Source organism: Phymastichus coffea, unplaced genomic scaffold (genome assembly GCF_024137745.1).
Source record: "Phymastichus coffea isolate CEN01 unplaced genomic scaffold, Cenicafe_Pcof_1.1 PCOF00140, whole genome shotgun sequence".
Classification (NCBI taxonomy): Eukaryota; Metazoa; Arthropoda; class Insecta; order Hymenoptera; family Eulophidae; genus Phymastichus; species Phymastichus coffea.
In genome coordinates this window covers 18,286-30,304 of record NW_026706951.1, presented here as the reverse complement: position 1 = coordinate 30,304, position 12,019 = coordinate 18,286, and the positions used below count along the sequence as shown (strand labels likewise).

Sequence of the window (12,019 nt, the reverse complement as noted above, 5' to 3'; positions counted from 1 at the left end):
CTGCTTAATTCTCATGCCTATTCCAATTATTTCTATCGTTTAGTTTTCACGAGCTTCTCTCGTTTCTTCTCCTCGACTGATCTCACTGTTATCTTTCTTTTGGCCCATTGAATAGAGGCTGGCTTTATACTTTCCAGTGGTAAGTCTAATTCAAGTGTGATAGCGAGTAGTGTCTTATTCGTCAGTTGCCTTCGCTTCGGCTTGTCTGTTCGCTCTTGCAAATTTTTCAATTATTACTACTCGCGAAGGCAGCGAACACGAGTGCTATTGTGCGGAGGCTGTCGTTGAAAATACATTGTCTCAATATATTTAGGAATAATTTCATATTTTATATGAGCTCGGATAGAGTCAATACAACGATGATACTCAATGGAATCTCCCGCGGTTCGCGCTTTATCGGAGAGACACCGTCAATGACGTGGAAGACTGTCGTTCAACCGTTTTCAGTTGTCACCAATAACCTCGTTCGCTCGCTCGAAAATTTTGACTAAAATACGCACTGCGCAATATAATATACCGACCGTTCCCCGGCAGATAATATATTTTATCACTGGCTAAAATGTTGTTTCGTATATTTATTACATTTCAATACGTATAAGCTGTATATATATATGCAAAACATATGCCGCAATAATGCATTTTTCGCCATCTTTTATGTCATTCATTAACAATAATAATTTAAGATGCTGTAATTTTTCATATATTGAAGCAATGCTCAACAACTTTAATCGTTACTAAACTTTAATTAACTGTACCACGCATTAGTTTTATCTAACAAAATTCTATAAAATAAAAACCGACGCCAGTTCATATTTACTCTAATAATACTTATAATTTCCGACTTAAATGATGTAGCGCATATTCGATTAGTTTTATTCAACTTTCGTGTGCCCAGCTGTTTTCCGTCTGAACGGTGCGATGAAAATTCGTTTGCGTATGATTTTTGTTCATTTTAGAAAAAAAATTATTAAGAAAATCTCTAAATTCGAACTAATATTGAAAATAGAGTAAAGATTTTGTAAATTAATTGATATATTTACTACAACTGCAATATAAAATGCCGTAAAAAAGGCGGTAAAAATTTTACTTTTGCAACGTTGCCACATTTATCGTTACGCTCTATATTCGGAAGCGGCAGATTTGAATGACGCAAATTTGGACAAAAATTTGAAAATAATTATCCAAGTGATTTTAAGGACAGCCCAATATATCATTCTAGAAATTTTTCTTTTAATCTCGATCTAGTTCTTGAAAATGATATTATTTAAAAAACTTAGGGATATTTTCGTAACAACATTTTTTATGATAGCATTCCCTAAATAATTTTTGTGCAATAAATCGATAGCATTTTCTAAAAAACTATCGATTTATTGCAACGATGACGATTAATAAAACAGTTACAATATACTCTGAAAAATATTGCTTAAAATACATCATTGTAATTGCATTGACATTACAAAACTTTCAAGTTGTTTTCAATCGACAGATTTCATCAATCTGAATATTCCTATATATGCAAGCTATTTTTAATTTTCCTATGTGAACTTGGATTGTCGTTAATTATTGGAAGAACGACTGTCGACTAGATATATAATTTATACCTGTAGCTATTAAACATACTCACCCATTCGATCGACTAATTAGGCTCAAGATTTTTAAGTAAATTTATGGTCTTATTAAGCAGCATCGTGATATTAAAAAAAGCTTTAAAACATGAGTCGACGAAAACGTGCGTTCGCTCTCGAATGATTCATCGAATGAACGCCTTTACTTGCATGTGTTCTATATTCAAATTATCGGTTCCACGTGTCATCTCTTCAATTAACATGATCATGTTGGATTTCACGATGACATCAGTCAACAATCTCGCAAGTAATCAATCATAAATGCTTTGTCAGATTCGGCGAAAAATCAATGAGAAAATTGTACTCTCATCACACGCGATGTTGGACAAGCGCTTGGGCCGCTTGGCGTTTGGCTTGGCTTGGTTAAGAAAGCGGCGTGCGTCGCCTTTCGCGGAAATGGCATTGGCAACGTCGCATCATCGACATCCGTCGTGGCGGACGAGCAGCTCCTCGACGAATCAGTTCTGCGCCAGCCCCACCCCTGTGCATCGAAAATCGCGCGAGTGCGGCCTCGCGGACCTCGTGGTGACTGGTGAAGCTCGAGCCTCTTTTCCTCACACACTGTCGATCGGACTCGGCCATATTGGATCATCTCAATTGGATGTCTGTGTTACACAAGGGCTCAAGAGTAGCCGGAAAATCCAAGTCCTCACCTCTAACAAGGAGGGACAACTCAAGATTTAAATACACAAAGCCACCGCGATCATGGAAAACGCTTATAGCATAACCGTCACCAACAAGTTCTGCCTGGCCCTCGACGAAGACCAGGACCCTCTCGAAATCCTTAAACTGCGTGAACAAGAACAAGAAAAAAAGAAGAAGGACAAACTCAATGAGAAGGAAAACAAGACTAAGCAACCCAACGAGAAGCCTGCCAGCGCTGCTTCTTCTCAACAGCAATTAAACAAGCAACCCCAGCAATCCAACAAGCAGTCTAAAATCAACAAAGAGAATCAACAGCAGCTACCCCGCAATCAGGACGCCAAAAAGGATCAAGGTTAGTTTCTTCGTGAATTGCTTTGTCCGTCTATCTCTCGCTCGAACGCTCATTTCCGCATTTCCTTGTCGCATTTCGATTTTTTTCCTTCTATTTCGAGGCCTTCTAGCGACATTTTCCATTTCTGCGACGGAGAATGGTACAAAAAAATGTGCGCGCGCGCTCTTGTGCTTTCCCTCTCGTATGCGCCCACGAGGCCTTTAAAAGCCGGCTTAGCTACATAAGAGAAAGAAATACACGACCTGTACCATCATTGATTGAGCAAAGAATATCGATCTGCTATTTTTTTAAGACACATTTTTTTCCTATTCGTTCTTTTTTTTCTAGATTTAGATGTAAAAGAGGGTTAGCGAATTTCACACGCGGTCGCCCATGTGCTCGCTCTCGCGCGTCGACAACATGTCCGCTGGAAAGAGGAAGATAGAATAAAAGCGACTCAAGTAGAATACAAGTATACTGCGAGGGCCAATGTAAAAAAAATAAATTACTATGACAACGCTGATGACACAATGATGTCCACGGGGTTCTTTAATATTTTTTCCGTTGCTACTAGTTTGGATAATTTACCGTTTCTCTCTCTCTCTCACACACGCGCGCGCGCGCGCACGCACACACACACACACACACACACACACACACACACACACACACACACACACACACACACACTTTCTCATTCTCAAATTTGAAGCATAGATTTTTATATATACAGGTCTCTTTCTTTAATTATGTGTGGTTTATGTTGTTAAATTTTCCCTTTTTTCAGCTGGTGACAAGAAGCCTTCTCAGCAGAAGTTTGGTGGAGAGCGCAATGTGAAGTTTAATACTGAATCCAGAGAGGAACATTATAATAGGCGCAATCATGAGGATGGAGAGAGACCTCGTATTCAAAATGACTTTAGACGAGGACCATCTGGGTAAGGTTCTTTCTTTATTTCTCCATAGATTTATTGTACTTTATTCAATCTACACTTGCTGTTTATTACTTTTCTTCATTAGTCAATGTTTTTCATACTGATTGATAATGCATTCACTGTTTATGAGATTAATATTTTTCTTTTTGTTCAACAAATGTTAAACAAAATCAATGTTTATAGTAAATAATGGTATCAAAATCAATATTCTAATGTTTTTTGTAGTATTACAATATTTCGTTCTTGATTCACAGATAATATTTTATCAGTGATGTGGTGATGGACAAAAAAACCAATAAAATAGAATTGTTAATGTGTAAAAATAGTTCATTTTTTAAGATATTTTTTCTATTTTAATGCTTAATACTATAGGTACTACCTCAATATCATTTAAATTATATCTAACCTTGATAAAACGAAAAAAAACAAACAAAAACGAACTACTGCCATCACACTATCAGCACGGATAATCAATAAATATATAATTGTTCATGTTTATCAGCGAGGGACGTGAACCGCGTGAATACCGTGAGCTTCGTGGTGAGTTCCGCAATCATCAGGACTTTGGCGAACGTCGCGGTGGTGGACGTGGTCGTGGCTTAGGCCGTGGCAGGGGAGGCGGTTTCCGTGGTCGCGGTGGCTTTGACAACCGTGGCAAACGTGAATTCGATCGTCAATCTGGATCGGACAAGACGTAAGTGTCTTATCAGTGTCATACATTTTTCTTCATACTTTCAAGAGTTTTTGAGTTTCTTACTTCAGTCTAAGATTATATCCTAATTGAACAGTGTGTACAAATCTTATTAACAATCATTTAACAATTGGTCGTATTTCTTATTGCTTACAATTAAAAAGGCATCAACAAACAAGGTAAGAGTCATATGACTGGTTTTGTTTTACAGTATGTTACTGTTGCTGCTGATGATTGCTATCATTCCAGTAATAATCATCGCACATTGTACATTTGTTCGCGTTTAATTTCCATTATTTTTTACAATCATAGAAACACAAACATTTTTTGACCCTTTTCTTATTTTACTGTTCTTGATTAAAATATGGCAATAAATATTCTTTTCTCAAAAACTGTTAATAATGTGAACAGATCTGGTTACAGCGGAATAAAACCCATTGACAAGAAGGATGGTGCTGGGAGCCATAACTGGGGAACACACAATGATGAAATCGAGTAAGAGAGTTTTGCTTGTGTTTGTTTTAATTTTTTTTTACTTAGTACTCCTGCTAACTTACTGATCCATGATTTCGTAAATGCAATTACCAAGAGAATAATATAAATTTTTGGTCAGTATTATTATAGCCTTTTATTTCATATTAATTTATGTTATGTCATAGGTACTTCTGTTGTAGATTTTCAAAAAATTGCTTTTTAGATGTATTCCTTAATTATTTTATGGGATAAAACAAAATGAATCATTTATGTATTTTTTTATACCGTTCAAATTAAATATATGTACAGTAAATTTGACTTTCAATGGTATTACATTTATAGCAAATTTTTGTTGTAAGATATTAGTCATGTTGTTGGATTTCACAGAGAGAGCCTAAACCAATCCGATCAGGATTGGGCGATCGAGAAGCTGGATGAATCGCCAACTACGGTCAACGAAACCAAGGACAGCGCAGGCACCGGAGGAACCAGCGCTGAGGTCGGTGATAGTGGCGACAAGTCGAGTGGTGAAGAGAAACCTGCCGAGGAAGAAGCTCGTGAGTTAACCCTTGACGAGTGGAAGGCTTTGCGTCAGAACCGACCCAAGCCGGAGTACAACTTGCGCAAGGCTGGCGAGGGCGAAGATCCATCCCGCTGGAAAAAGATGTACGCTCTAGAGCGTAAGAAGGAAGGCGAAGCCGAAGAGGATGAGGACGATGAAGAGTATGACGCTGCTGAATATCCGCAACGTGTCGGACGCCAAAAACATGTCCTCGACATTGAAATCCAGTTCAGCGATTCGCGACGTAGCGGAGGCGGCGGGCGCGGTCGTGTAGGTCGCGGTGGACGTGCTCCCGGGCGTGGTTTCGGCAATCGTGGCCCGCCTCGTGGTGGATTTGAAAGTGGCGAGCCTCGCTCTGTGAGTTTCACAAACATTATTTTACAATCTTTTTCCATTGTTTTTTTTCATATATTCATTAATGGTGGTTACTTTTACTTTTTAGACTGAGCAAAGATCGCCTCGCGAGCGCCAAAATGCTCCAAAAGTTGATGATGAGCATGACTTTCCCTCATTGGGTTAGTAACTCTGTGTTGTCAACGAGCTAACTATCCAAAAAAAGTAATGAGCCACCGTTATTTAATTGACAAAGAAAAGAAAAAAACAACACCGTTTCAACCATGATCAACACTCCAGTTCTTCGACTATCAATATTATTGCTACAGTTGCTGCTATCGCTACTCCCGTTGCTGATATCGTAACATCATTGTTGTTAAAAGGCATTGTTACAGTAACATCAACACGCGATCCCATTATTACAGGCATACTTGCATAAGAAAGAAAAACAAAACGAAAGCGACTATGCGTAACAGGTGTATAACATTCATTTTTACACTGTACTCATAAGCACATACGCGCGCTCATACACAAACACACGCACACACGCGCACACACACACACACACACACACACACACACACACACACACACACACACACACACGCACGCACGCACGCATAAACACACAGTTTAGTTTTGCAACAGTTATCTTGCAGATGAGAAGTTACATGAGTATCATTAGAATCAGGGAGAAAAAATCGTAACTATTGTACAATCTCTTGGCTGCTTCGGCTTTATCTTAAACAAAGGTAGTTTGTTTGTAAATTAATTCTTTAATGTTTAATATTAAATGTAGAAAAGGCAGTCCAAGAGACTCAAAAACTCTGTATTGCGTTTGTTTTAATTTTTAAAACTCTTGTCAGTATGCTACTCCTATCTGAAGACGGCCTAGGTTAGAGGAGGCCAATAAACATTACATTGACGATCTGTTAGCTTTGACCGACGCGACGTAGTGTGCGGTAAAAACATTTTCCTCTAGGCGATAAATTTTAAAGAAAAGCTTTGTTTTATAATTTTTATACGGCACCTTCCTGCGATCTGACGCAGAGTTAGCAAAAATAATACATAAAAACAGATCGATACGAGAAAAGGGTTTAGAGTAGGAAGGATAAAAATAACATTCGCGTAGACATAGATGTTAAATACCTTCGGCTCTTGCCCATGTTTGTAATTAAAAAAAAGTAAAACCTAGAGGTCGATATGATGATAAAGTATACTTTTATTTTTTACGATGGCTGAGTCGTGTTGCGAGTAACTTTGCGATGTATTTTTTTTCTCTGTCACAGCAAATAATAATAATAATAATAATAATAATAATAATAATAATAAAAGGAATAAAAGTTCGCGTTTGGATGTTAGTGTATTTTCAATCAACTGCGCGTTATCTGGGTTTCGAAGAGAGGCAAAGAAATACACTCACTCTTCCAGTGCGAAATAAGATCGAAATAACTTAATATAATAAAGAAACGTGATACAAAGAAAACTACCATCAATTATGTGTTATACTTACATCGATCAATTGTCATATATATTTCAAAGTATCGAAAAAACGCTCTATATTAGTGATCCGCGACGTTTATTATATTATTACTTTAAAAAGTAAAGATGAAAAAAATAGCTAGAAATCGTTTTTGAGTCTTGAAAGAAGCGAAACCCTAGATCTCCTTCACTGAGATACACACTGTTACAATATTTGACACTTAGGTAAACATGTAAATAACGTGCTGTTTACAAAGGACAAATTGTGACTAAACTATGCTAGAGTCATAAATACGTGAAAGAAATAATTGTAAAAATATACACAGAAAGAAGAAAAAAAGATTCTTTAGTCGAGTCTGAGAAACATTTCTTCGTTAACTTGTCTTTCTTATATTTGCCATACTTAATATGCATGTCGCTGATTTTCTCGTCATTTTCTTCTCGTACTTTCACACAGTGCAAAGCATTAATGAAAAGAAAACAAATAAAAGGAAAAACGTAGTGGTAGCTGTGCGTACCTGAAAAGTATCGATAAATATGCGATGAAGAAAGTAAAAGTAGAAGAGAAAAAGAGAAAAAAGAAGTGACAAAGACTACGTGCTCGTTTAATGAATTCCGGCAAGGAACAGACCAGTCCAATTGGGAAAGGAAAGAGAGAAGAAACTTAGCGGTTATTTCGAATGTAACGACGATTATTTTATATAAAGTACCCTTGAGAAAAAATAATAAAGAGAAGGAGTGGAAAAAAACAGAGTCGAATGTTGCTGAGAATTATCAACTGAGGATGATCGAAAATGCCTGGCACGTCTCCTTCATTACACTTCAACGCTGCATTTTCCCTCTACCATTTTGCTCTCGCGCTTCTTCTTCGTTTCTCCAAGGATACCTGCCGACCAGATAGAAGTTGGTTACTTTATCATTGCATCATTCATGATTTTGCTTTCAATTTCTTGTTTAGTCGGCGAGTCCTTTTTATAGGATTTTCTAATAGACGCAGACAAAATACTCTGGAGTCGGACCATTTGAAATTAGATTTGCCCGCACTTTAGATACGTGCCGAGATGTTTTTAATTATCTTACGAGACGCTGCTAGCAACTTATTTTTTCTTTTCGTTCTTTATTCGTTTTAATTAGATTAGGTAAGTCGATCGCATCGATTTTTATGCTTAAGTTTTTTGTTGTAAAATTTACCACAATAATTACGATAATTTAAAAAAACATACATTCGTTTTGTTTGCTTTATATTATACCATTTTTTAATGTTTACTTTTTTCAGTCCTAGCTGGTTTTACAGGAATCATAAGTTGTTGATTTACTTCTGTACTATAATTAGTTTTGATATTTGTTGAGCAAGGGAAACGTTTTTAGAAGTGAAAAGTCATATTTTTAGAAATCCAGAAAAAGGTAAGATAGTGTAGGAGGGTGGGGCCGGGGGTTCGGGAGACATCCTCATGTTGATTCGAAATCTAATAGTCTCATCACGTTGGACAATATAATGTACGTGTTTCAAGTGCATATAGACGCATCAAAGGAGTTACTTTCGTTGTCTGCTTACTAGCAAACGTGACACAACTGCTAAAAAGGATCGCTGCGCACACGTACTCTTGTGTTTGCCAAATAAGATTCAGAAGCCACACGTTGAATTTCGTCTGAAAAGCCATTTGTTTTCTAACGCTATCGAGCAATGGATATTTATTTAGTTAGGCAATAAGGTATATACAGCAGTAAAGTTCATTATCCGCTATTTTTTTATATTACCATTTATTTTTAGGTACATTTATCTTGGCACGCACGCTGGGCACTTGCATAAGAGCGTGCAAACACTGCTAGGAAATTTTCTTATACTCGTAATCTTTTACTCCTTCTTCCTTTTTCTCTTCCCGATGACAATAATAAAGTAATATTAAGCATGAAAACAAATACGGAAATTGCTATTCTCTTAGGCAATCGACATTTGCATGGCAAGTGCTACCTCGAAAATATTGTATAAACATTCAGGCGTATATAAAAGAAGCCGAAGTGGGCGGCTTTAAAGTTGAGAGACATGAGTTTAAACTCATGTCTGCGTACAGTAGATCCGATAGTTGCACGTATATTTCGTCGGCTAGGAGGTAGAAATATAATGCGTTGAAACACGAAACACGAATCTAAAAAGTGAGCGTTCGTGGCATGCATAATGAAAAAGGAAAAGGGAGCTTCGAAAAGCTTGAAAATAGCGAGTGGCAGTGGCCAGATGCAGGCGTCCAGACATTTTCCTGGCCGACCTTCGCTTTGGCTCGCCAAAGTACATATCAGCCATTGAAATATGAAATGGCCGTGGGTGGAAGCTTGCACTCGAGGCGTCGGCCTAGCGCCTATGGCGCGCAAATTGGTCGCTCCTAACGGGCAACGAGCCGCTCGACTGGAATAAGCGATCGGCACCGTTGGGCTGCAATCGCTGCAAGTTTGACGGGAAAAAGCACTGGTGCGAGGCCACAGTCCGGCAGAGCTGCCAGTGCGGTTATCTTTCAATCGCTCAGTGGGCTGTCAGCGCGGCAACAATCAATCGCGCTCGCCACCCGCAATCGCTGGCTAGGAGGAAGAAAAAGTTGATCCACCCCGCCACGGGCGTACAGCCATCTAGGGCCAAGGAAAACACGGCAAGTTCATTAGCGAGTGGGTGAGGCGAGCGCGAACCATCAATCACGCCGCGGCGCCACTGCGCCGCGGGCTTTTCCACGCGAGCTCGCGAGGCCCGGGGACAATAATCTCGAGGGCTCTCGGGCACAAAGGCTGTCTCGCGATCGAGCCTCGAAGACCTGTCCGTAAAAGCCTTGCTCCCCTTCGTCTTGTCGACGAGATGCGCCCCTGTCCGTGACGAGCAACGTCGTGCGACCGCCGACCAGCCAGCAGCCCACGACTCTTCCGGCTGCCGGAAACTGGTCGCGCGCGGAGTATCGAATTCACAATTAATAAGCGCCGATGATTTTATTAATAAGCAGCCTTATTTTCGGATTAATCGGTCGGTGCGACACGCTGACAAATTTTCACGGACATGATCGATTCGACTCGACGTTTCCTAATTCCGTACCGATTCTATACCAGGAGCGTCGATCGGACGCGAGCCACTGCTCGGATTCCGCTGCTTCGGTCTCTTTCCAGCCTCATCTGATTTTTAGCCGATTTCGGTCTAGCCACGAAAAATTCATTAGCCGCGCATACGCGTTTCGCGTCCTGAATCGTTCGCCCGGCAACACTGCAAACTACGACGCAAACTCCGAGCAACAAAAACAACGATTCATCACGGATCGGTCCTCCGAGCTCGCCTGCAGAGAGACAGATCTGAATGGCGTTGGAGTAACTCGATGCACACGTACGCGCGCGCGCGCAGCATGTTTGAAAAACGGCCAGCGCGTCCAAGGAAATTCGTTTGCACGTGGAAGGAATTACACTCGTCGGCGGCGCCGGAACGGGTTAATTGCGAGTGCTGCATTTAATTAATTTACCTCTCTGTCGCGCAAGCGCAAGCGCAAGCGCGTATATAGTTGGCTGCCGCGGCTGCGATATCGTCGAGTGCGTCAAAGTCCGCTTATCTGTACCGACTCGCGCGGCTGGATGCGAGCAATTAATTAAGTATAGCGCTCGCCGCAGCAACACCTCAGTGATATGGCCTTTTTCGTCGTAGCGCGCGCTCCTCGTCTATTTTCATTGCTGAACGATTCGACACGAAAAATTTGAATTGGAATAAGTGCTCACCCCTGCTGCACCCGCCTCTATTATTCGAAATAACAACCGAGGCGAATTACCTTAAAACAATGTTATTCGCCGCGCCAGCCACGCGCAGTGTAAAGAGATCCCGTTGGCTGCACAGGGACGAGAGAATTTTCTCCGGAAAAATAGAGAGACTATTTCTCAAATGCTCTCTTCAATGATTTTCACGCCTGAACACAAAAGCGCCTAATGGAGACCCGGCTGCTCGACGTATAACACATAAATTATCCATCGCGACGAATGCGTCGGGATTTTCTTTTCTACCATCCACGAGGCGTGTCAAACGCGCTTGGATGCGCCGCATTACATTCTCACTCTCGAAATGAAGTGCGTGCTCGATATTTTTCGTAAACAAGCTGCCACTTTGATCCCGGTTTTAACATTTCGATAATTCGCCGTGGTCTTCTCTGTTGATAGAATCATACGTAGGCTGCTTCTCTCTCTCTTGTCGTCGTCGTCGTCGTCGTCGTCTGTACAAACCGCCATCACTTGATCAATCGGCACGAATACCAATTTTCCTTCCATTACCAAGATAATACTACGCCAAAGAAATGGACAAGGCGGTAAATGGAAAGTATACAAATGGCACCAATAAAAGGAGGAAAAATTAATGTCCCCGCGCATAAGAACGTTCTGTGGTTTTTATGATGCCACAAAACCTTGTGCTACGCAGAGCACGGGACAACTCCAAAACCGAATAAAAAAATAACAACTCTCTCCTGCAAGCTTTTCCTTTTCGATAAGCCCCTAAATCAATAAGCCATCAATCGACGTTTTGGCCTGCGTATGCGCGCGCGAGACGGTACAACGAGATCTATAGCCATCGCGACAAATCGCCGGCAAAGGACTAAAAGGGCTGCACGCAGTACAAACATTCCACAAATTAATCGGGACAGTGGCGCCTTCAATACTATCAGATCCACATAGTCATTTCTCCAAATAGCTTTTTTCTTTCGAGGGCCAGCCCGAGTCGAAAGGCTCGCTTCGGAATAGATAAACAATCTTCGTTTCGGACGACAATTAAACGAAGAGCACGCCGGGGAGCGTCTCACACACTTGCACGTGAACGAAGAAGAGGCAGCTGTGGCTAATGGGAAAACTCCATAAATCAGGCCCTTGTCGTGTGTCGTCGTCGTCGACAGAGAGAGAGAGAGAGAGAGAGAGAGAGAGAGAGAGAGAGAGAGAGAGAGA

At 40.5% G+C, this 12,019-nt stretch overlaps 1 protein-coding gene across 2 annotated transcripts; it reads left to right on the top strand.

Annotated features, from left to right (window-relative positions):
• The first annotated feature begins 2,093 nt into the window (after positions 1–2,093).
• Positions 2,094–7,519, top strand: LOC131671991 (SERPINE1 mRNA-binding protein 1-like). Of its 2 annotated transcripts, none has more exons than XM_058948876.1 (6): positions 2,094–2,622; positions 3,389–3,539; positions 4,039–4,230; positions 4,651–4,722; positions 5,089–5,620; positions 5,706–7,519. In XM_058948876.1, exons 1-6 carry the CDS (start codon positions 2,331–2,333, stop codon positions 5,781–5,783), a joined length of 1,317 nt encoding a protein of 438 aa, XP_058804859.1. In that variant the 5' UTR covers positions 2,094–2,330; the 3' UTR covers positions 5,784–7,519. The 2 variants fall into 2 exon arrangements, with proteins under 2 accessions (XP_058804859.1, XP_058804858.1); XM_058948875.1 differs by having other exon boundaries at positions 4,639–4,722.
• The last annotated feature ends 4,500 nt before the right edge of the window (positions 7,520–12,019 follow it).

Bases quoted from the DNA above. Each gene is read 5' to 3' on its own strand.
- LOC131671991 (XM_058948875.1), top strand. From the start codon at position 2,331: ATGGAAAACGCTTATAGCATAACCGTCACCAACAAGTTCTGCCTGGCC. The intron at 3,540-4,038 runs GTAAGGTTCTTT...CATGTTTATCAG, and splicing joins TTTAGACGAGGACCATCTGG to CGAGGGACGTGAACCGCGTG. The intron at 4,723-5,088 runs GTAAGAGAGTTT...TGGATTTCACAG, and splicing joins ACACACAATGATGAAATCGA to AGAGAGCCTAAACCAATCCG.